The following is a 24,251-nucleotide window of genomic DNA, read 5'->3' on the forward strand; positions in this document are numbered from 1 at the left end:
AGGAATTGGGGGAAATGCGGGAGCTTTTGGTGCAGACGCCGTTGCCACGGCAACAGCTGAGAAACGCATCCAGCCCTGGAGGAAGGAATGCTGCAGCAGGACCGGGAGGCAGGAAAACACTCCCAGGGATGCGAGATGGCCAAAAATAGATGATTTTTCCCTGCAGGAATCCAGCGAGGAGGGGGAGGTCACGGTCCCCCCAACCCCATACCAGGGCAGGGCGAGCTGTGCCCACTGAGGGATGCTCAGGCTGAGTCAAGTGGAAAAGATTCCCAGCTTTTTCAAATCCTCATGGAAAGGCTGAGTGCCGCCTCCCCCAGGCACCACGTGGGCCGCCGAGCAGGCGACGAAATGTCAAAAGCTTTCCCCAGGAAAATGATGGCGGGAAGAGTGGCCAGCTTTTTTTTTCCGTAGGAAATGGGAATTTTATCCTTGCGTGCCAATTCTGCGTGGTTAAAATATAACCCAGCGTTTAAAAAATGAATAAAAAAAGTCAGAGTAGGAAGCTCCAGCTCAGGCTGTGCGTGCAGGACCAGCGGCTCCTGGCAGGAGGGGGAAGCTGCTCCTGCGTCACTGGGATGAGGGAAGGGGGATCCCATAATCCAGAGGTGCGGCCAGATGTGCAGTACACCCTGACATGGTCATAATATCTTCCAACCGCTCCATTTCAGCACAAACTAAAAAAGAAGGAAGGAAGGAAGGAAGGAAGGAAGGAAGGAAGGAAGGAAGGAAGGAAGGAAGGAAGGAAGGAAGGAAGGAAGGAAGGAAGGAAGGAAGAAAAGCAGTTGTGGTGCAGTAAAATTAGGGGGAAAAAAAAAAGGTAAATTGATAGTTCTGGAGCCTGGGGAGATTCCCAGGCTTTTTTTGTGGGGTTTGGGGGGGCGGAGGTGCAGATGTGGGGTCCCCTCCCTCCTCCCAAGCTGCAGCCCAGGCTCTGGGCGCCGCACGCGATTGTCATCCCTTAATTGTTTTATCTCGGCGATTAATTTGCTTTGGGGGGTTAATTACTTCCGAGGGGCGGGAGGGAGCGCTGCCCCTCTGGCGGCTGGGGCCTGTCAGAACAGATCAAGGCTGATGAGAGGCTTCATCCCCGCTAAAATAAAATAAAATAAAATAAAATAAAATAAAAAGAAACAAAAGGGAATTTCACCAACTCCAGATTAGACATAAGGCATAAATTGCACTCAGCTCTCACCCTGGTGCCAAGGAAGGTCAGGAATAAATGAATAAATCCCGCAGTGAATCTCCCTTTCCTACCACACATCCCATTAAATCTGTCTGTCAGGACACTCTCTGGGTACTAAAGCTCCCAAAAAGGAGTCACTTCGGTTGCGTGGTCAACACAGAAATGACATTAAAGGGATTTACATACCCATTAATGGGTTTAAATACAGCAATGAATTAATGGCATTAAAGGGGAGAGGAGCTGTTCTCCCTTTGCTCCGGTCTGGGATGGGTGAGGGGGTGCTCAGGTGGCCCCACAAACACACGGGGAGGCAGAGCAGCAGCAAAACCTCTCTTTTAATTGCTGGCTTGCCCTGAGGGTTTGTTCTGACTGACAGACAACCCCCGGGCTGCCACGACTGAAGGAGCAGCATGGGTTCAGCTCCATTCCCACTGCCACGAGTTCCAAAAAATCTCCAGCTGTTTGTCAAGGGAAGAGTTAAAAATGGGGCAGTTGCTCCCTCTGAAGGTAATCCCCCACCTCCTTCAAAAAAAACAAGGAGCAGGAGTCCCCCAGCTCTGCTCCGAACACACCTTAGAAAAATAGATTTTTATTGAAATTCTCCTTTTTTTCTCCAGGGAGTTTTCTTATCTCTTGGAATAGAGACCTAGAGGGGTCTCTGGATTCAACCTGTGCCTGCATTTCTATCAGGATCAAGAGTTAAAAGCCAACTGGTGAATCTCTAACTCTAGAAAAAGGCTGCGTACAATATATGGCTTTTGCACCTACATCCAAGGGGGTCTTGCGGGTTTGGGAGCTTTCTGGAGCTCGTTTGGGGCAAAGCCAGGACGGGGAGGGTGGCGTGGGATGAGGGGACAGCCAGGGACCACATGCAGCTGTGCACAAAGCCAGCCCGGAAATCGGCACATTCCCGGCGTGTGTGGGATCCTTTGGTTTGGCTTTGGGACACCCCAAAGCTCAGCCCCGGGGTTTGCTCCCCACGGGGGTTGGGTGCAGCTGAGTTCAGGTGTGGACCTTGCTCCTGGTCCCCTCAAACTGCTCCTGGTCCCCCAAAAATGCTCCCTGGGGGCCGTTCTGGCTCGTGGGCTCTGAAATGAGGCATGGGTGAGCTCATGGGTTCCACCAGCTCCTCTGTCCAGGGAAAACATCCCCCTCTGGAGCAGCATCCACAGGGAAGGGGAGCTTCCACCTGTGGCCGCGCTGGTGGGGGTCATGGGCTCCCCCCAAGTGCTGGAGCAGCAACTTTGCCTGGTGCTGTGGCTGGGGAATTCCAGGGAATTCTCAGGGAGCCACTGGATGGCTCAAGGGGCCACAGCCACCACGTCTGGGGACATTGCACATCATGGCCTTGCCCATCCCAGGACCTCAGGCAGGATCCACGGGAGCCACGCCCTTGGTCCGTCCTCCCTTGGGAAGGCTGAAGATTCCATCCGAGGACAAGCGGAATCCTTTCCAGGGCTGGGATTTTGGGGACACGCACCCCAGAGAGCTCAGCTCCGGCAGCTCCAGGTGCATCAGGCACGGCCTGAGCAGCTCAGCGTCCCCAGGAGAGCCTGAGGGGACACACAAACGTCCCTTTGCACTTCCCAGGAGGGCTGGGGCAGCCAAAACAGGAGCAGAGACCCCGGAGCAGGGAAGGCACCCGTGTCCCCAGGTTGGCCAAAAAATAAAGCTCAGCGACATCTGGGGACCTGTGGCGGCTCATGCAAGGGAGTGACCAACAGCTACAGCAGCACATGAAGGGTTAAAAGAGGAGCCACCCACTGGGTGGAATTAGGCGGGAAGCTGGAGAGGACCGAGCCACCAGCAGGGCTGTGGTCCCCCCCGCCGTGTGTCACCATCATCTGGGGTAATAATCCTCGGGCACCCCCGAGAGGTTGCGGAGCTTCAGCGCCGCGTCCACGGTTCGGATGTAGCCGCCGATGGTCTTCCTCATCTCGGGGGTGTAGGGGTCGTACTCCAGCTTCCTCAGCCCCGAGCGCTTGAAGTTGCCGTCCTTCTGTCCCTCCACGCAGAGCAGCCTGTCCTCGCAGGCCGTGACGCCCAGCAGGGCCACCATCCTCTGCAGCTGCACGAACAGGTCCCGTTTGAGGTCCTCGAAGTGCACCACCAGCACCTTCTTCCCGTAGCGCAGCCAGTCCAGCGTGTGGGTCGCCCACCACGGGGCGTAGTTGGCCACAAACTCCGGCCACTCTGGGGGAAAAAGAAAATAAAAAAAAGAAGGAGGAGAGATGTTGGAAATTATGAAAGTTTACAGCGCGGTTTTATGGATGTGAGCGCTTAGCAGAACGTTCTTGTAGAACTCTACGTTCCACAAAGCGGAAGTTTTGATATAAAAGAATATCAAAACATATAGAAGTTTTAATATAGAAGAATTAAAGATGTCTAAATTGAGAATTGCTGAAGCCAGTTGTTGCTGGACAGTTCAGAAGGCAAAGGTTAAGCTGAGCTGGAAAGAGGTTTTATGGCTAGAGCGAGGGATATGTTGACCACAAACAAAAAAGGATGTTTTTAGCAAGCAGAAAGAGGTCTCCGGAAAAGCAAAAGATCCCATAAGCAAACAAAAACATGTTTTTACCAAGAGAAAAAAAAAGGTCTAAGAATTCTCCACTGCAAGAAAACTGAAAAACAACTTCAAGCTTAAACTGTAACGTAATATGGTAACGAAAGTCATTATGATAGGCTAGAGGTAATAATAAAGGTTTTGTTTATGATGCTGATTGGTTTTTAGTATTGAGATGCTCAGTAAAGAAAATTATATAATGCAGTGTAACCAAAACCAAAGTGGCTTCAGGTTTTGCCTATAAACTAACACAGAGGGTGTGAGTGGATGTCCTCTGTGTCCTCTCCCCATCTCTGCTGGAATTAACCTTCTCAATTAACCTCCTTCTGGCTAATTGATCCTGCCATTCAAATCAGGTGGTAAAAAGGGGATGGTGGAACAGCAATAATCAGCCTCGCCTCTCCCGGCAGTTAAAGCTCCAGGCATCTCCCTCTTCCTCGTGGGCTCCCCGCAAAAACCAAGGCCTGATTAACAGCTGGACTGGGTTTAATTCCCTGAGGAATCGTTAACCACAGGATGTGTTCCATTAAGCAGATCCAGGACAATTCACCTTGTGTAATCACAGCACATAAAACTTTGCTTTGGAGCCGCTCCAGGGATGTTGTAAAATTAATGCCACGGAACCAAACAGGGGTTTGGGCTCTGCAGGGCTGGGAATGGGCTGGGGGAAATGGGAGAACACCCCGTCAGTATTGGGGGTGAGGCTGGAGAGAGGGCCTGGGGGCTTTTCTTCCCCAATTTTGCCCCAAAATTTGTTGTTGGGAGAAGAAAATAATCTGGAGAGCTGGGCTACAGGGAAGGCCGGGAGTGGGACCTTCATGCTCCATGTTCAGGGGCCTCTCCATATGGGAATGGGCTCACCAACCATTCAATGGAAAATCTCCATCTTTCCCAGCAATGGCTAATTAACCTGTCAATTAACCCGTTGGCTAATTGCTCCACACATTCTCTGGAAAGAATTTGGTGATGTATATTGAAATGCATTCAAACAAGACTCTGCTGGCGTGGAGGGCATTGTCCCCTCTGGATCTCCCTCAGCTTGGAGACACGAGGCCTGGGCCAGGCTGGGGACAGAGCTGGGATTGGGAGGTTCCCTGTGGTGCTGGGATACCAATCCTGGCTCTATCCACAGATGGATGGGGAAAAAAATCCATCAAGAAGCTCCTATGCCACCACAGTGGGGACAGTGCCAGCCCAGGGACACAAGGCTGAGGACGTGGAGACGCCACATCCAGCTCGGGGAGAGCAGGGCTGGGCTGTGAGCACATGGAGATAACAAAATCCAGGCACATCCCAGCCACAGCAGCCAAAACTCCCCTTAAATAAACTCAGAGTTAAGGGTAGCAGATGTTCAATCAGGCTAAACATTTTAACTCCTTCCAATGAAGTCGATCCCACAACAGCAATTTGGAAATTGCTGTAATTAAGCAGCCTCAGCGTGGGGAGGGTGGTAGCCCAGGAGCAGCCTGACACACAGAAATAACACCTGGATACCTCAGGGATGGGCTGGGGAGCTGCCACCACTCCCTGTGGTCACTCTGGGGACAGGAGATGACCATCTTTTCCTGGGCCAGCCAGGGCAGAGTGCTCCTGCTGTCCTGTCCCATCCCACCCAACACGGGAGCCCACAGCCAATCCGCGGTCACACCAAGAGGTGGACCCAAAGTGGTGGTGATGCCTTAAGTTCTAGCTCTGATGTTTTTCAGATTCTGTGCTGCCTAGGGGTGTAGTTCTGAGCCTGACACTCAATGTCAGTCAGCTCTCTGCACAGAGCAGCGAGACAAAACAAATCCTTTTCCTAATGGAGACCAAGGAAAACTGTTACAATTTTTCAGGCCCAAAAGCACAAACAACAGTGGGCTGAAGAGAGAAAACAGTAAGGATGGGACTTCATGATCTGAAACTGTAACTGGACAATTAAACCCCAATATGCAAATAGACCAAAACTTATAAAGGTGTGGGACCTTATGGCTGGTCATCCATTTTGTGACCATTTTGGGTCCTCCTTGGCTGTAAGCCGTGGCCAGGCTCCTGTCCTGCCTTTAAATACCTTTCAATAGATATCTACTTTATTCTCCAGCTCTCTCCAGCCTCTGTTTCAGGTCAGCCTTCCCAAGACATCAGTACCACAGTCCAAGATTCCCCCAGCTGGTGGACACCCAGCTACGGCTCTGCTGGGCTTTCCCAACCAATTCCCAGCTCCAGGAGGCAGGCTGGAGCTCTCCCAACCAATTCCCAGCTCCTGCAGGCAGGCTGGAGCATTCCCAACCAGTTCCCAGGGGATTCCCTGCCCTACCTTTGCCCTTCCAGTGGGCGTGGGCGGCGAAGCCGATGTGCCCGCCGTATTTGCGGTTGAACTCGGCCATCAGCGCCTTGTAGGGGTTGCGGATGAGCAGGATGGCCGAGTCGAAGGACTCGATCTCCTTCTGCCCACTCTCGTGGGTCTTGATGCAAATGGTCCTCCCGCTCCTCCAGTGATCCCGCTCGCCCTTGAATCCTGCCCGGATAGAGCCGGGATTAATGGGAGGGACAGGGAGGTGGGACAGGGAGGTGGGACAGGGAGGTGGGACAGGAGCTCAGCCTCTGAAAAGGAGGTTCAGGGGGAACCTTCTGGCTCTGCACAGTTCCCTGACAGGAGGTGGGGGGAAATCGGGCTCTGCTCCCAGGGAAAACCAGACAGGATTAAAGTAAACAGCCTCAAGTTGTGCCAGGGAGGTTTAGATGGGACATAAAGGAAAATATCTCCACCCAAAAGGTGATCAGTCCCTGGCACAGCTGCCCAGGGCAGGGATGGAGTTCCCATCCCTGCAGGGATTTAAAAGCCATGTGGATGTGGCACTTGGGGACCTGGTGGATTTGGCAGCTTTGGGGGAACAGTTGGGTTCAGCCTCAGAGAGCTTTTCCAACCCAAAAGACCCCATGGTTCCATAAAAGGGAACATCACAGGGATATCAGGTTGCAAAATCCAGTTGGATGATGAAAGCAGCTGGGGCGTGAAGGAGGATTTGCATCCCTCTCCCAGATGGAAATCATTTATTTTCCCATGTTACGAGTCTCATAAAATTCCTGAGTGGGTGGCTCACAGGCACAGGGGCCCCTCAGGGTGACATCTCCCTGGCCACACTTGGCTCTTGTGCCTGTTTTGAGGGGTCAAGGGCAGATTTTATGGCTTTAACCTCCCTGAGCACAGTTGGAATAATAACAATAAAGAAAGAAAGGGAAATCCTTGGGCCTGTGAGGCAGCAGATCAGCCCAAGGTGCAGGTGATACCATGGGGGGGTCCAGAAAGGGGACCCTGCACTGAGCATGGGGCTGAGCCAGCATCAATCCCACCCTCTGGAATGCATCTGGAGTGGGGGATAAGCTGGAAGGAGCTATATTCCATCAATTAGAGAGGTGTAATTGGCTCTCGGCGGGGGATAAGTCTGCCGGTTGCCTGGATACCTCCTGGCCCCTCCGGCAGGGAACGAGCACACGGAACCCACGCTCGGGTGGCTCAGCAAAACCCAGCCAAGGCTTTTCCCACTGCTGCTCCTTTCCCTGGGATGCTGCTGAACCCTGGGGGCTGGGACAGTGCTCCCTCTCTGCAAGGCTGGATTTGGCAGGAATTTGGAAGGAATGTGCTGCCTGTGGTGTCAGGAAAATATGGATTTAGGGAATACCCTGGGTACAGATCCCACCGACCACACGGCACAGATGCAGATCCCAACTCTGCCACAGCTGAGGGGGAATGGAGAATTTCCTCTCAAAGCCACAAGGAGTGAAGGAATAACAGGAGAAACCTTCAAGGTGTCCCCATAAAACTGTTGTGAGAGGTTCTAAACTGAGGGAACTGGGATTGGGGTGGGTAATTTGAACCAGAATCCCAAAATGCTTTGGGTCGGAGGGGATGATAAAACTCACCCATTCCAACCCCCTTGGAAAGGGACACTTTCCACTCTCCCAGGTCGCTCCAAGCCCTGGCCTTGGACATTCGCAGGGATGGGACAGCCACAGCTTCTCTGAGCAGCCCCTGCCAGAACCTCCCCACCCTCCCAGGGAAGAATTCCCTCACCAGGACACTCCACCCTAAACCTCCCCACAGAGCAGCGCCGCTCACACCCAGCTCTGCTCCGCCCTTCCTGCAGCCCCTGGGATGTCCCCAGGGCTGTCCCCAGCTGGGGTGGGACCCCAGGAGCGCCCTCCCCTCACCTTTGTTGTAGAGGGAGCCATCGAAGTAGTAGCTGCCGGTGTAGAAGCCGGTGGCCAGCTCAATCAGGTGCCGTGCCCAGGTATTCCCAGCTCCAGGGAAACTGGCCAGGGCCACCAACTGCTTGGCACGGCTGGGCAGGAACCTCCTGTCCATGCAGCGGTTGTCTGCAGGGAGAGGCATCAGGAATGTGTCATGGAAACCTGCTTTTCCCGCAGGGATAGCTTAGGAAACACTGCTGCTCCCAGGAAAAATGCTGGGGAAGGGGTGAGGAGGTGGCTGGGCAGGGAAAGGTGCCCTGCCTAAGGCTTGGAGGGGCATCCCAAAGGATCTTGGACAGCTCAGAAAGTCCTAAACACCCAAAAAGTCCTGAGAGGATTTTTCCAAAGAGTTCTCTTTCATTCCCAGCTGTGTGCTTAGGGAAGAGTGACTAACAGGGATTCCTGTGCCAAGCAACACTCCTGTGTTTTTTATGGATCAATGAACAGAGTTTCCAGCACAGCCCCAAACACCAAAGGATCGTGACAAGACTGACCCAAAACCACCCGAATTTGGGTCCTCACTTGCTCCCTTCAGATCTTTCCTCTCCCAGGAACAGTTTTCCTTTCTCCCAGTGCTTCCCTGGCTCCCTGCTCCCATCGCTGGGGGACAAGAGCCCTCTCGGGAATGTTCTGCCTGATCACAACTTTTTTCCCCACCCTTTTTCCTTGGAGCTTGACCCCTCTGGATAGCAGACTCCCATGGGATCATGGAGAGGTGGGAGAAGCCCTGGGAAGGAGGAATCCTCTGTGCCCTGCAGCTGAGTCAGGCGCCAACCAGAGCTCCTCAGGGGAGCGCCGATTTCCCAGGGAATTCAAAGAAACGCTCATTTTTAACGGGATCCTCACACTCCCTGCTGGCATTCCTGGGGGGAAGGGGCTTGGGAACAGCTCACCCTGGACTTGTGTCTGGTAGACCAGCAGGAATTCGGCGGAGCCGCAGCTCTCGAACTCCTCAGCGGCGCATTTGTGGGCGCAGAGCTGCTCGTCCTCGCGCTCGTGCAGCGGGAACAGCGTGCTGGGAAAGCCGCAGCGGCACGTGGTGCCCGCCAGCGCTGCCAGCGGGAATTCCTGCAGGGATGGACAGAGGGAATGGCGCTGGCTCCACTCCCCCAGCCCTGCCGCAGAGCCTTTGCCCCACCTGCCCTCGCCGGGCAGTGTGGGGTGGTCTGTGACGTCCTTCCAGCATCCTTCCAGACCATTCCAGCATCTTTCCAGACCATTCCAGCATCCTTCCAGATTATTCCAGTATCCTTCCAATTCCAGCATCATCACAGACCGTTTCCAGCACCATTCCAGACCATTTCTACACCCTTCCAGTTCCAGCATCTTTTACATCTTATTCCTAGCATCCTTCCATCCCATTCCAGCATCCTTCCAGTCAATTCTAGTATTGTTCTTGCCCATTCCATCCCATTCCAACCTCCTTCCAGCCCTTTCCAGCATCAATCCAGCCCTTTCCAGTATCCTTCCATTTCCAGCACCATTCCAGACAATCCCTACATCCTTCCAATTCCATCATGTTTTGCACCGTATTTCTAGCATCCTTCCAGCACATTTCCAACATTCTTCCAGACCTTTCCAGCATCCTTCCAATTCCAGTGTCTTCTGCCTTATTTCCAGCATCCTCCTAACTTATTTCAAGCACTGTTCCTGACTGTTTCCATCATCCTTACAGCCCATTCCAGCATCCACCCTCCATCAGTTCCCACTGCCAACATTTCCCTTCCCCGCTTATGTCCCAGGATGAGACCCCTGGACCACAGCAGGACCCCATGGTGGCTCCTTTAAATGTCCCTTCCAACCTAAATTGTAATTCTGGGATGCTCCTTCCCAAACTTTCCCAGGGCTGCTGCTGGCTCCAGTCCCTCCCATGGCAGGGACACAAATCCATTTATCCCTTTGCCGTTTGGATACACAAAAATCATGTCCCTAATGGGGTTCAGATCTCCCGATGTGACTCTGGTGATGATGATGGAAACAAAGATGAAGAAGTGAAGATTACCCCCGTACCTTCTCTGTGCAGAAATCCACACATTTATCCACGGACATGTTGAGCATGAGCTGGCTGGCGGGCAGGGCGATGGAGACGTTTTCTGGCCGGCGGAAGCACCCCCGGAATATCGCGCTTCCATCTGGGAGAGACAGGGAGAAAGGCCCCAGTGACACCCCAAAGGTGACACTATTGCCACTCCATGTGACACAGCGTGACACAGTGTGTCATTCCTGACCGCTCCAGTGGCTCCCGGCCCCTCCAGCAGTGCAGCCACTTTGGATGACGCTCGTCTGGCTGCTGACGGAGCAAAAATCAGAGCAAAACCCCGGCAGCAAATCTGGGATTTTTTTTTTTTTTTTCCTGGCTGTTTTTATCAGCTTGGTGATCCCAGGGATGGAGCCAGGGAGGAGAGCATGGCTGGGTTTGGTCAGGTCTTTCCCAGCACTGGAATCCCATCCCCCGGGATTGTCCTCGGCACCTGTGCATTCCTGGTTGCTGCCATCCCCTTTCCCATTCCTTGGATATGGGCAAAGGTGAGCAGGGAATGTGGGTAATTAGACCTGCCTGATTGGGAGCACCCTCAGCTCTGTCTGGGATTCCCACACATCCTTCATCCTGCAGCACACACAGGAGACACTGATGGTCCTGTTTGGCCATCGGGAAAGAAATCCCCACCCAAAGTTTCCCGAAATTCCCTGAATTCCAGCAGGAGTCCTTGGAGCTCCTCCCTCCACCCGACCCCAGCCAGCAGCATTCCCCACAAGGAGATTCCTGATGTTTGCAGCAGCAAAACCATCCCAGACTCAAAAACCACTCTCCAAAAACCTCCACCTGGCTCAGGAATGCCAGGATCAGGAATGCCAGGATCACCCCTCCAGCAGCACGAGGAGTGCCCCCATGGCAGGGCTGAGCTGGGATCCACAGGGATGCCTCCAACTTACACCTGCGGGCGGATTCCTGGGCCAGCTCCAGGCGGTAGATGGAGAGCCGGTTGATCCCGCCGCAGATGTTGCTCCTCTCTCCCTTGCATTCCATGTTGCACTCGGATTCGCTGGCGTTGGACGCCTGGATCTTGTGCCCGCAGTAGCACTCGGCCCCGAATTCCAGCCCGGCGTACAGGTACCCCCTGCCGGGAGGGAGAGGGATCTCAGCACATTCCCGGCTCCAGGGGGTTTGGGAGGAGCATTCCTACTTGTGGCCAGCGCTGGGATCAGCAGTGCATCCCAGGGGTTCATTTTTGCGCTAGTGATCCTTGCAGAACACTTCCAACTGAAAATATCCGATCCAATCCTATCCTATCCTATATCTCATCCCATCCCATCTTTATTTTTTCTAGTCTATTCTATCCTATTACTCCCCTCCATTCCATCCCATCCTACCTCATATCTTACCCTATTTTCCTACCATATTCTAATCTATCATATCATTTAATTGCATTTCATTCTATCCTATCCCTATCCCTATCCTATCCCATCCTATGCTGTGGGAAAGAATTGATGGAGACAGTGCCCAGGGATTCATGGAGATGATGGGGAAGGATGGATGGACACGGTGTGCAGGGATTGATAGGGACGGCGTGCAGGGATTCACGGAGACGGTGGGGAAGGATTGATGGAGGCAGTGTGCAGGGATTGATGGATTCCTGGAGCCCCTGTCACTGTCCCTACCGCTCGGCACAGTTGTCCTGGCAACGGAACACCGTCATCTTCTTGTAGTCGAAGAAGGACATCCCGCGCAGGGTCCTCTGCCGGGTGTTGTCCTCGTAGCAGCCGATGTACCGGGCTGGGGACACAGAGGGGACAAGGGGTCACACCCACTGATCCCACCCCTCTTGATTTTTCCCTGAGGAGGGATGTGCACAGCATTCCCTGTTTGTTTGCTGTGGAAACTCTGGGTCCAAACCAGGCAGGGACACCTTCCGCTGTCCCAGGTTGCTCCAGCCTGGCCTTGGACACTTCCAGCCACAGCTTCTCTGGGAACGCTGTGCCAGGGCCTCCCCACCCTCACAGGAGGGAATTTCTTTCACTGTGCCACTCCAATTCCAAGCCACAATCTGGGATAACACTTCCTACCTCCTCCCTGCTTTCCACACCTGCCTGGCTAACCCCATCCATGGTGTGCCCCATGCACAGAATCCCCCAATTCCCAATTATCCCAGCACAGACCCCACCAGTGCTGAAGCCGCCTTCCCAAGCCACCCTGGGCGGCAGCAGAAGAGGAAAAGGGAGAGAAATGTGCAGGATAACATCAACCACCAGAGCTACAACTCCCAGTTATGCCACACGACATTCCCACAGGGCTGAGCAGGTCCTGGCAGGTCAGTGGATTCCAGCCGTGCCGGATCCAGCGGGTGTGGGCTGGCTCCAGACACTTGCACGGAGCTGGTGACTGATGTGCATTACCTTCAATCCAATGCTCCTGACATATGCGTGCTGCCACTTATTGGGAAGCCAGCCGGAATAATTAGGGAGAGACGAGGACACAAGAGAAGAGGGAGATACTGAGGATGGGGGAGGGTGGGACTGGAAGTTTGTAGGGAGAGGGGGAACATCTCCAGGGGGAATTTTGGAGCCTGTTGGAAATACAGCTGTGAGCAGACACACACAGATCCACCCAGTGATTGTCGTTAAATTCCCTCAAGCATCCCATTTTCCCCAGGGCTAGGGGTAAAGGATAGCTCCAGCTGACTGCCTGGGATGGCTGGTCCCTCCATCCTCATGGAATTGCCTGGTTGTGTATCACAGGTGGGAATAGCTGGGCTTGTCCAGGAAGGCACCAGAGATGGATGTGGTTGAGGGTTGGGGTCTGGTCCTGCTTCTCTTGGCTTCACTGCCTAAAACCCTCCCTGTGCCTAAAATCCCTCCCTGTGCCTAAAAACCCTCCCTGGCTGGAGGCAGGAGATGCCCCTTCCCCCGGGGATTTGCATTCCCAAGGGGATGAGGCCGTTCCCAGGCAGACAGGGCTGCTCTCCACCCACACCTTCGCCTGGCACTGCCGGGAGAGGGAGGAGGAGGAAGAGGAGGAGGAAGAGGGAGCTGCACATCACGCTCTGAACCAGAGCGGATTTTTGGAGCAGTATTCCCCCTGGAATGATTTCACGTGGCAGAGCCTCCGCAGCCGCCTCGTTAAGCTGTCCCCACTTAATTACCAGCGCCATTAAATCCGCCCGCTCCTGCCAGATATCCCGCTCCTGCCAGATATCCCGGTGCTCCAGAGGAGCAGGGAAGAGAGGGGGAGCTCCCGAGGCCCCACCATCCACACCAGGAACACCGGGCACGTGGGATTTCTCCACACCATCACACTCAGGAGCTGCCAAGGTGCTCCAAGGGGAAAATAATTTCCCCAGACCACCCGGGAGCAGATAAATCCAGGAATCCCAAGCCCAGCATCCCATCCCTGCTGGCAGTGCCGGATGAGGTTAATCTTGGAGCACACGGGACATATGGCCCAGGACACGGGCACTGCTTGGGGTCTTCATGGGGACAGCCAGCCCAGGCTCAGGGACCATCTGCTGAAGCCAATTTGCACTAATGGAGAGACGTGGCCACCAAAACACCCCAGAGACCCCTCGGAGCGGGGTCACAACGGGGAAACCCCTTCAGCTCCTTTTAGAAGGGAAAAAATCCTCTAAGCACCACTTTTCCTTTAGCTTCCATGCCTGGACCATCCAGCTTTCCTGGAATGAACACAACCACATCCTACTGGAGGAGGAGGAGTCCTCCATTCCCTGGGAGCAGCCCAGGTTGGAGAGATCAAGCCTGGACCCCTGGGAAAGCCCCGGTTTGCCATGGAGCTGGGGGTTCCTGCTGCAGTCCAGCCACACAAATCCCACAGAATGTGCAGCTCTGGCTGCCTTCAGGATAAATAGATGGATATTTTAAAAATCAATGGGAAGGACTCCATTTTCTTATCCTTGATCATTAATAATGGACTACTTGACAAGACCCCAGCCAGGCACGGATCTCCTGGCTCCAGAGGCCACAGCCCAGCCCTGTCTGCACTTCCATGGGAATCACAGCCAGCTCCTGCCTCGACACAACACCCACACAAACCTGAATTTTGTGTCGATTCAGGCCAACAGGGTGAAAACTGATTTTGGCCCCTGGCAGAGCCAAAGGGTGGGAGCAGCTGCCACCCCCAAAATCTCCTCTAACAGCAAGGGGGGGACTCGGAGCTTGGTGAGGAACCAGGGGGAAAGACTGAAGATGGAAAAATAAAAGCAAATTATTGGCATTTGGGGAGGGAGGAGAGGGAGGAGGGAAGAAGAAGGGAGAAAAACCCTTCTGGAAATATCCTCTGGACTGATGTTCTCCAGAGTGAGGTGCTGCTCCCGTGGAATGTGGAAAGAAAACCTTGATGCTCCAGCAGCGCACGCACATGGTTTATAAATGAACAAATAAATACACATTTCCTGGGGTGTGTGTGGTCGTGGTAAGGATGCACAACCCAAAACTAGCTCAAAAACCAATTCGTAAGGCCCCCCTGGGAGAGGAAAAAAAGAGAGACCCCACCTTGGTGCATGTCCCCAACCCTCACCTCTGTCCTCCTCCTTCTCCCGGCCGCTCCTGCTCCTGAGCGCCCGGCTCCGGGGGCCGCCGTTTTCCCGGGATTTTCCCCTGTCCGACGGCTCCTTGGAGGTGCTTTTAAACCAGGGGCCGTGTCGCCGGCCTCCCGCCGGCATCGTGGCCGCCGCCTTGAAGCCGCGGCTGAGCTGCATCACCCCCAGGTAGGGCAGCCCCGGCCCCTCGGCGGCCGCGGGGCTGCGGGGGCTCCCCGGTACCCTGGGCTCCCCGGAGAAACCGGAATGCAGGAAAACCAAGCTGCCGGCCGCCAGGTAGAGAGCCAGCAGCGTGAAGAAACGCACGGGTTTGCGCCGAAAGTACCGCTGGAGTTTTAGCAAAAGCTTGGCCATAGCGTCTTCATCCCTTCCCCGGCAGCCGGCGCCGCGGGGAAGCTGCTCAGAGGCTCCGGGGATGCTCCGAGGAGGGGATTATCCCGCCGGGATTGGAGGGGAATCCCGGCGGCCAGATGGGCTGAGAGCTGCAGGGCGAAGTCGTGCAAAGCTGTTTGCCCGACCCTGAAAAAGTCCTGGAGTGCTGGGGAAGGTGGATTTGGAGTCCCCGCGTGGTGGCCGGGGTGTTCCAGCGCTGGCTGTCACCTCCAGCCCCGGTTTATTCTCCTGCCGGCAAAGCCCCCCGGCTGTGCCCCGGGGACTGCGCTGATGGAGGGATCATGTTAAGGAAATCGAGGTTTGAAGGTGATTTGAAAGCCGATCAGCTGCCGCAGCTCCTCGCTCCCGGCGGCACCGGCTCCGTCAGGCATCGCTGGAATGGGAACGGCACCGCTGCCCTTTCAGGCAAAGAATAAAAGGTCCCTGGACGCGCCTGGAGCCTGGAATGCTGCCTGGCACCCTTTGTCTGAGGAAACCCCTTTCAGCTCACTCCCAGGGCCAGAAATCTCCACCTGCAAGTCAAAGAGAGAGGCACACTCATGAAAACGTCCCAGGACACCGGAGGGTGGTGGCCCTGTCCCCGAGGGGGTGAGGAAGGACCCCCGAGGTGTCCATCACCTTCCAGCCCTGGAGAGGGGCAGTTCCACCTCTCCCAGGTGTGTAACTGGGTGCAGAGGGAGCGATGCTGGCGGGGTGAGCCCAAATCCCAGAGCCTACACGGCTCTGCCTCGTTGTGCAGGAGAGGCGCTGCAGGATGGCTCTGGGACGTGGAAAATTCCCAGTTTCACCCAATTTCATCCCCAGGAGGATGAGCTGTGCACACGCACTCTGCAGGAGCACATTTCACCCCTAGATCTGAACATCTCAGCACCAGCAGATTCCGAGTGAAACCCATGCATGGGCAGCAGGGTGCCAGTGGATATTCCAGCGTCCCACAGGGTCCCTGGATGCCTCTCCAGTCCCTCATGGAGATCGCCATGACATCCTCTATCCTCCAGCCAGGAGCATCCCCATTCCCACCTTGCCACCAAGGTAGTGTTGTCCCAGGAACACCAGGACCATCCCTGGTGGCTCTTGGCACTGGAAGAGCAGAGAAGGGACAGTCCCCTCCAGCCCTGCCAGGCTGGACTTCCCTCATGGGATTTCTCTCCTTCAAACCATCCCCCAGCTATGGAAGATTTGCTCCAGGCCTTCCTGGGAGAATACCCGATGGGAAATGTCCCTGCTGACACATCCCAGTGCCCAGGGTGTGCTGCCTGTCACGGTCTCGTCTTATTTTAGGAAAGGAGACGGAAATAAATGGAAAGACAAAGTGCCATTAGTTTAATGGCCTCTATGTTCCTGCCATCTGTCTTCAGTTGATTAAATAAAAAATATTGGTGGAACATATGGCATGAATTATACATCAATATTTTAATTTGGTTTCCCAGAGTGGTTATTCAGATACCTCCGGCTCTGCCGCGGGAATTTTTTATGGAGCTCAGGGCTTGACAGGCTGGGGCAGAGCAGTGGAGGGACACAACCCCAAACCAGCCCTCCCCAGCCTGGCTAGGAGCCAGCACAGCCGGAGTAAAGGCTGAGTAACCTCGGAGTTGCAGGGGTTTGGGGGTTTGCACCTGTGGGATGTGGCAGGGGAGGTGCAGGTGGCACCAGGGAGAGAGAGCCAGGCTGGGAGAGCAGCCCCCAGCCCGGTGGTCCCTGGGGTGCTTGGCTGCTCTCCCGCGCTCCCTGACCGGGATTTTATCGCTTTCCTTTATCCAGAATAAACCCACCTTCCCGGGGTTTGGATGGGAGCTGGATACGGGCTGGTTTGGGGAGCAAAGAGAACGTCCCCAATGTCCCCAGTGCCACCCCTCCTCCTCCCCTCCTCGGCTTGGCCTTGCCAGGCTCCGGCACAGCATATAAAGAAGGGGCTTAAATTACTCTCATTAAGCCATCTGGAGCTCATCCTTCTCCATCATGAACTGCGGAGTCACAGGTCAATTACTGCTCATTTGCATATATTCCATTAATGCTTCTGCTAATTGTCTCGAGCAGATAATGGGCTCGGCTCCGGGCTCCCGAATGCCGGGGGATCACAGGCGAAGAGGCCAGCAGAGAGAGGCGCCACCAGTGCTCCCAGTACAGGCACCAGTGCTCCCAGTATCGGCAGGGGCTGGGGAATATCGGGAGCTGAGGGATGCGGGAAGGATCCGAGAACGCCCTTCCCTGCATCCCACCAGCGCTCCCTGCGTTGTAAGGATGGATCCACACCCCGTGCAGCAGCGCCGGGGTGAAGGACCGGCCACCCCATGTCCCCCAGTGTCACCGTCACCCGCCACCGTGTCCCCGGGGGTCCCATCCTGCCCCCAACCCCACCGCTCGGGAGCGGCGCCGGCGCCAGCCCGCGGCGTGGCCGGGGGACAGTGGTGACACACTTTGTCATCCAAACTAATGAAGCAAACGGGGACAGTCCCCAAGCCAGCGCAGTGCAGTGTCCTCAGCCTGGCCTTCCGGCGGCTGCTGCTGCCACGGCGGCTTGGAAAACTGCTGGGACAGCAGGGAATGCAGGGAATTATCCGCCAGCCCTCGTTCGGTTATGACCCGCTGTGATCCATCCCTCTGCTTACATCCCAGCCCTGGGAGCTGCAGTGTTGGAAAAATCCCCCCGGCTGGCAGCGCCAGGATTGGGGAATCCCTCCCTGCTCCCCCAGACCCTTTGGCACCCAGAGCCAAAGCACAGCCAGGGGCACTGCCCAGGATGTGGGTCCAGCCGGGATTGGGGAATGGTTCCCTGCCTACATCCATCACCACACTCCCTCCAGGAGCCAAAATCTTCATCCCAGCACCAGGATACCCAAAATTCCATTACCACATTCTCTCCAAGAGCCAAAATCCTCATCCCAGCACCGGGATACCCGGCTGAGCATCGCTCCACACCCATCCCACCTCCCTGAGCGGTGTCACCTGTCTCCATGCTGAGGAAATCCTCGATAATTTGCCAGCTTTATCCAGGTTTATCCATCCCTCTGCACGTGGAGAGGTGGGAGCAGGTCCGAGAGCTGCTCGAGTGGCTTCGGCACAGCGGGAGCGGGATGAATGAAGGGCCCATCAATTATGGATCTGGGGCTTGTCTTCAAATTGCTCTGCAATTATTGAGCCCCAAGGTTCACTTGTCTTCAGGCACCACCTCCCATCTGAGCAGGGCCAAACACCCTGACGTGGCTCCCGCAGCCGGGAGAACAATGGGCCCATTAAAACCAGCAAATTAACCACCACCAGAATTCCTTTAGGAGGAGAAGGCGACGGGAATATCCAATTTCATCCTCTCATTAACATTTCTTATCACAGGGACGGGGAAAGAATAGGGCTTGAAAACCGCGGGGTGGTGACATCAATGGGGTGACCCCACGGGCGGGCTGTGACGCAGGGACAGACCTGGGTCCCACGCCACAGGACATGGGGACAGCAGCACCCCTCTGGGCAGCCTTGGGAATGCTGGCATGCTTCTGCCGAGCCTGGAAATGCAGCCACATGAAGGACTCAGGGGATGGGGTAAAATACCCCAATCCATGGGGTGCAGGACTCATGGGACACAGTGCATGGAGGATCCCTGGACCTGCTGCCACCAAAAGCCACCCACTTGGGTGCAGTGACCACCAGAAAGCCACACGTGTCTCCATCCCATCCCAGAGCAGCTCCATAAAGAGCTCCCAGAGCAGCTCCTGCAGCCCCAAATCCTCCCAGCACCAACCAGTGACACCAGTACAACCCCCAGTGACACCAGTACAAACCCCAGTGACACTGGGCACCCTCAGCTCTGCCATCCCTCAAACCCTTCAGCCTCCATCCCTAGGAATGTCCTGCGATGGAAACCTGGAATTATTGCCCAGGCAGAGGTTGGGCAACCCAAGCTCCCAATGGCAGGAGCTGCCATCCTCTTTTCCAGCCCTGTGGAAATGGATTTTGTCCCTTTCCCACTCTTTAAGGAAGCAACAAATGGGATTCATTGGGCTGGATTTAAACACCATTATGGCTGGGAATGAAAGTGAGATAAATTAGGATTACTCCATCCCAGCAGGGCACACCTGGAGCATCCAGCACCTCCCAGAGCCTCTCGCAGGGGCGAGCACAGGGAGCTGTCAGCTGCCTTCAAATCACAGCCAAGTTTATTTATTCAGCTTCTCTCTGTCTTCATTTTGCTGAGAAATGGATTTGTGCCTCCTCTCCTCTGGGGAAGCCTTAAAAGCAGCTGACTCAGCAGCTTCCAGACTCATCCCAGGAAGCTGCACCGGGATCAGATCCTCATCCTCAAGGGTGAGACACTTCCCTGGCCTGGGTTTCCCTGTGGAGCCACAAAATCCTTCCCACAGGCCAAACCAGCAAGGGATGCAAAGAAAAAACTCTCATTTGGGATTTATTGGCTCAATTTGAAAATCCAGGGCAGGATTTGCTGGTGGATTTTTGTGTGGGATTTCCAAGAGTTTTGTGGGAGAAGATTTTCAAATCTTCCTCCTTGCTGGGAGTCCAAGGAGGAGTTTGGACTGGGATTAGGGAGCTGATTTTGCTTAGAACAAAAACTGATTTTGAAATACTCTGGGGATTTATCAATGGCCTCAGCACTTTCCCAGGGCATGAGGCACTGAGATCCAGAGGAATGCAAATCCAGAAGGATCCGGGATCCGTTTGGTGCTGCCCCAGACTAATTGATTAAGGTCTCTGAGAGGCTCCTCTGAAATGAGGTCGTGCTAATTGCACAACCTCCTCTTAGTGCTCCCTGTGCTCTCCAGAGGACAGAGCCCACAGGGCACCAGCCCCGTTTCTGCCAGGCCTGAGCTATAAATAAATCCAGGAACATCAGGATGGATCCTGCCCTGGCTTATTCCAATAACTGGACAGTGCTACACGAGCCCAGAGCCTGCAGCCTGGCCCAGAAAGGCAATTTTGTTTAATCAAGCTTATTTAAGGAAGTTTAACCCCATTTTTAATTACGACATTGAGCTGCCTTTGGCATTCCAAATTCCCACCGATGTCCCAGACCTCGACCTAAGGGATGCGGATTCCTGCCCAAGGGATGCTCCTCCCCGCCCTGAGGACGCCGATTCCTGCCCAGAGGATGCTGGTTCTTGTACAAGGGATGCTCATCCCCACAGCCATGGGCTGGCACGGGGTGGGATCACCACGATGGTGGTGGGAATTCTCCCCAAAGCAATCCCAGCTGGGATGAGCAGGCTGCTCCAGCCCCCAGAAGCAAAGAAATGCCGTTGCCTCCAGGCCACTAATTCCCAGGTAATCCCATCTCCATGGCTCTGCTGCTTTCCCTGGTTATTCTACTCCACAATGGCCCAAGTGGAGCTGAAAATGGAGAGTTTTTACTTCACGCTCTGCTCCTCCACCCACAATTCCATCAAAGCCCGTTCCAGGTTCTTGGAGGCTGAATTCCCCTCACAAGTGTGAAAAGCAGCTCATAAAGAAAAATGGTTTAAGCCATGAATCATTTAAAAAGCACCCGGCACTGCCGAAGGCAGGGAAGGAAATGGGGAAGGAAAGAACCGTGGATTGCGGAGATTCGGGCAGGAGAGGGTCCAGGGAATTGTGGGATGATGGAAATGAGGTGGCACAGCAGGGATCCAGCTGCGGGACTTGGTGTTCCCCTCCCGGCATCGTTAGCATTTTCATTAATTAATTAATCTGCAGCAACCCCAGGGGTCTGGGTGATCCGGTTCTCTCCAGCAGCGTTATCCCATCTGCCCGGGGTATTTCGGGAGGGGCTGTGCAAGGAGAGGGAAGCTCCCTCCTTTGGGATAGGGGTCATTGAATTTGGGTGCTGGCGAGCAGGATCCCAACCTTCCCTCACCACATCCCTGCCGGCTTCCAGCATCCCTCCCTGAGCATTCCTGCTGCCGGCACCAGCCCCAGCCCGCCATTCAAGGCTGAGAAACCTCCATTCCCCCGTTAATTCCCTGTTTTTTGGGTGACAAACAGCGGTGTTCGGGAGAGGCCAGCCCGGATTGCGGGGTCTCAGTGACACCGAGGGATGCTCCCAGACTCCCTCTCCTGTTCCTTCCCACCCTGCCGACACTCCAGCCCTTGGAAAAGGTGATGTAATTCCTTCAGAGGACGCTGAGTGCCTGTGACAGGGTTTAACCTGAGTTTTCATGTCTCACGTTCGGGGGGTTTCATATGCCCAGTCTGCAAAATCCAGTTACGGTTTTCAATCAGACTTGGGGAGCCGGGATGTGCATCCCAAGGGATGCGCTCCCACCAGGAGCCAGGAGGAGGAGGAGGAGGGCGGGAGGAAGGCCGGGGCTGTTCCCCAGGGAAACACAGCTGGATCTCAGCCAGCTGCTGGCTCAGCAAAGCTGCCCCCAGACGGAGCTGCCTGAATCCCGGAGGAGAAGGAGGTTTAAGATACACGGGATTGAGTTTTCCAGAGGCAGTGCCGGGGCTGGCAGCCACCCGGGGGGATGCACGGCCCTCCCTGCACTGCTCATCCTCCCCAAATCCTCCGGACACTCCATCCATGGGCACCTGCACGTCCCTGTCACTGTGGAAAAGCATTCCTGAGCTGCAGCTGCCGGCACATCCCGAGCCTGACAGCTCCTTATTCCAGGGAAAGTCAAGACGCTGCTGGTTTTCTCCTTAACGACGAGGAATAAACCCCACAGCAGCCAAAGGGTTTCATCCCGAGGTTTTGAGCACGGGGGCCCGGTCCTGGCTCCAGGATTTACGGGAGGTGATGAGAAACACCAAAGGGACATTGTCCCAAGGGAATCCCACCAGGACCCCACCTCGTGGTGCTCAGAGCAGCCTAAATCCCACCACGAGGACCATCAGGGGGGATTTGGGAAGTGTGACTCAACCCCACAGAAAACCTCTTCCCCTGGGAGCACCCGGCACATCCAGCCCAGGATAAAGCCCTCACGGACTCCCCAGGTAGGGAAAAGCCAAATCCAATCTCCCTCTCTAAATCCCACGCTCAGGTCTGCTCCACGGAGATTTGCCTCAGCCCTCGTTAATCTGGGATTACAGCAGCACTGGGGCAATTAACTAACGAGCTTTTCCAGCAGCAGACAATGCCTTGCACAGCCCACGGACATTAATGGAGTGAGAAGGAGGATTTCGTGCAACACTTCCTTCCAAACCTCCTTTCCCGGGAGAGCCGATTCCTTCCTTTCCCTTCATCCTGCTGCACGAGGGAGGCCCGGCTCGGGAAGGGATTTGCCGTTCCCATGGATGCTGCAGGCTCTTCATCCCTCAGCACAGGGCACATCCTCCTGGCCCACGCTCCTTCCCCACTCCCGGGAGGAGCTCCCGGCTCCGGAGAGAGCCAACACATTGGGAAGCACAAATTCCCATCGCAGAGCTCCCTGCACTGCCCACAGTGACCGAGTGAGTCCGAAGGGGTTGGGAGAAGCAGGGATTTTTTTTCCGAGATCTGGACTGAGCTGGGAATGATGCAGAACATTCATGGAGGCTGCACCTCACACAGGGAGAATGGATCCTGCCTCAGCCATGGGAATGGTGACTCTGGATGGGAGCCTGGAGCTGCTGAGGGTTGGCCCAGCTTTCCATGGGGAAAAGATCCCCCAGGAAGAAGGGAGCTTTTTTTTTTTTTTTCTGGGAGAGAGAAACCATCCCAAAATTCCCTTAGGGAACCAGGGCTCTGTGTGGGGTGGTTCTCATCTGCCAGGATCCCAAATATCAAGGACCCTAAAAGACAGGAATATATCCCACTGGACACAGGCTCCTGCAGCCCTGATGCTGCAGCTGGACTCAGATCCTTGAGCACCAGGATTTGGGAAAGGCATCCCAAAAAACAGAGTAAAACCTCCTGGGGAAATATCCCTGGGCCTAATAACTGCTAATAATACGTGGAATATTATAATATAATATATATTTAAACCACGGTAGAGGCTAGTAATATAGATAATAGAATAATAAATATAAACCCCATAATATCTGCTAATAATGTATGGAATAGATGTAATATAATCTATATAAAACCACAATAATTGCTAATAACATCTATAATATAATAATATGCATTAAAAAACTCCTAACTACTGCTAACAAATCCTGTCTTGGGGGAGCCTCTGGAGCTCAACAGCATTGGATATTCCAAGGCAGAGCTTTTTCCCAAGCCCAGAGAAGGGACAGCCCCTTATAAAGGATAAGTCCCAGATAAATTCCCAGAGGAAGGAAGGATGCAGCACTCACCGGATGAGAAGATGCAGAGGGCCAGGGCCAGGCTGGGTGGGAGCAGCGCGGGGCTGTGGCTCCCAGTGCCAGGCTGTGATTCCCAGCTCTGGATTGCCAGGAAAGTTTCTTTAATCCTGCCTTGACGGAGGCCGGGGTTTATAGGGCTCAGCTCAAGGTTACCTTCACGCCGTTCTGCCACTGCCTCTGCTCTCCCTGCTCATCTTTATATTAAATTATCCCCCGAAGTTGCCAGCATGGGATGTGGGAAGAGAAAAATAAACAGGGGGGAGGCTTCTGGCAGGATTACATTCCCTCATGTTCCTTATTTCCCCGGCGGAGATGTTCCTGCACAAAGTCTGGGAAGGAGGATGAGGACGAGGAGAGCGAGCTCTCCTGTCTGCCTCTCTCGGCAAAGCAAAACCCTTCCCAAACCAGCAGAAACCAGCGAAAAATCCCTGCCGGGCTGAGGAGGGGATCATTAACTCCCTCAAAGCCGCGGGGGGACCCGGTGCCCCCCCAAGTTCCCGCACACGCCGCTGCCTCTTCCCATGCACAATTCCCGGCGGGCCGGGGTCCTGCCGACCCCCGCTGGCCGAGCTTCGCCCTGCTTTTTCCTCCTGTTTTTTAAAATTTTATTTTGCGCAGGGTGGCTGGGGGGATGGTTGGTGGTGTTGCTTGTTTTCTTATTTTTTGCTTGGAAATTTGGGGTTTTGGTTTTTTTGGGGTTTTTTTTTTGTTTTTTTTCCCTTTAACCCCGGTTTTAATGCTCTCCCCCCTCCAGCAGCGCCGCTTACCCCCCTGTACCTCCGAGCCTTTTTTCCTCCCCCGCTTCCTCCTCCTCCTCCTCCTCCTCACCGTCCCCGGGCCCTGTTCCCGGCCGCCGCTCCAGCCGCTCCATCCATCTCTCCATCCATCCCTCCGTTCCTCCATCCGGGAGCGGCGGGGCCGGGAGGAGACTCGGGGCGCTGCCCGCGGCCCGGCCCCGCTGCCGAGGGTGGATCTGGCGGTACCGGTACCGCTCCCGGGAGGTTTTGGTGATAGCGGTGCCGGTGGAGAGGAGCCCGGCCCGGCGGCTGCCGCTCGGTTCTGCCCGCAGCCGCTGCCGGGCGCCGCTTCTTAATGTCTCCATGCGGCGGCTCCGCTGCCT

General features: G+C 54.9%; 1 protein-coding gene across 1 annotated transcript; it reads right to left on the reverse strand.

Annotated features, from left to right (window-relative positions):
- Nucleotides 1–1,755: 1,755 nt before the first annotated feature.
- On the reverse strand, nucleotides 1,756–24,251 carry WSCD2 (WSC domain containing 2). Its single transcript, XM_066331585.1, has 9 exons — nucleotides 23,960–24,251; nucleotides 14,509–15,435; nucleotides 11,640–11,754; nucleotides 10,914–11,098; nucleotides 9,990–10,111; nucleotides 8,873–9,047; nucleotides 7,941–8,105; nucleotides 6,046–6,246; nucleotides 1,756–3,379 (listed from the first exon to the last, which is right to left on the reverse strand). Exons 2-9 carry the CDS (start codon nucleotides 14,882–14,884, stop codon nucleotides 3,027–3,029), a joined length of 1,692 nt encoding a protein of 563 aa, XP_066187682.1. The 5' UTR covers nucleotides 14,885–15,435; nucleotides 23,960–24,251; the 3' UTR covers nucleotides 1,756–3,026.

Source organism: Sylvia atricapilla, chromosome 17, assembly GCF_009819655.1.
Source record: "Sylvia atricapilla isolate bSylAtr1 chromosome 17, bSylAtr1.pri, whole genome shotgun sequence".
Classification (NCBI taxonomy): domain Eukaryota; kingdom Metazoa; phylum Chordata; class Aves; order Passeriformes; family Sylviidae; genus Sylvia; species Sylvia atricapilla.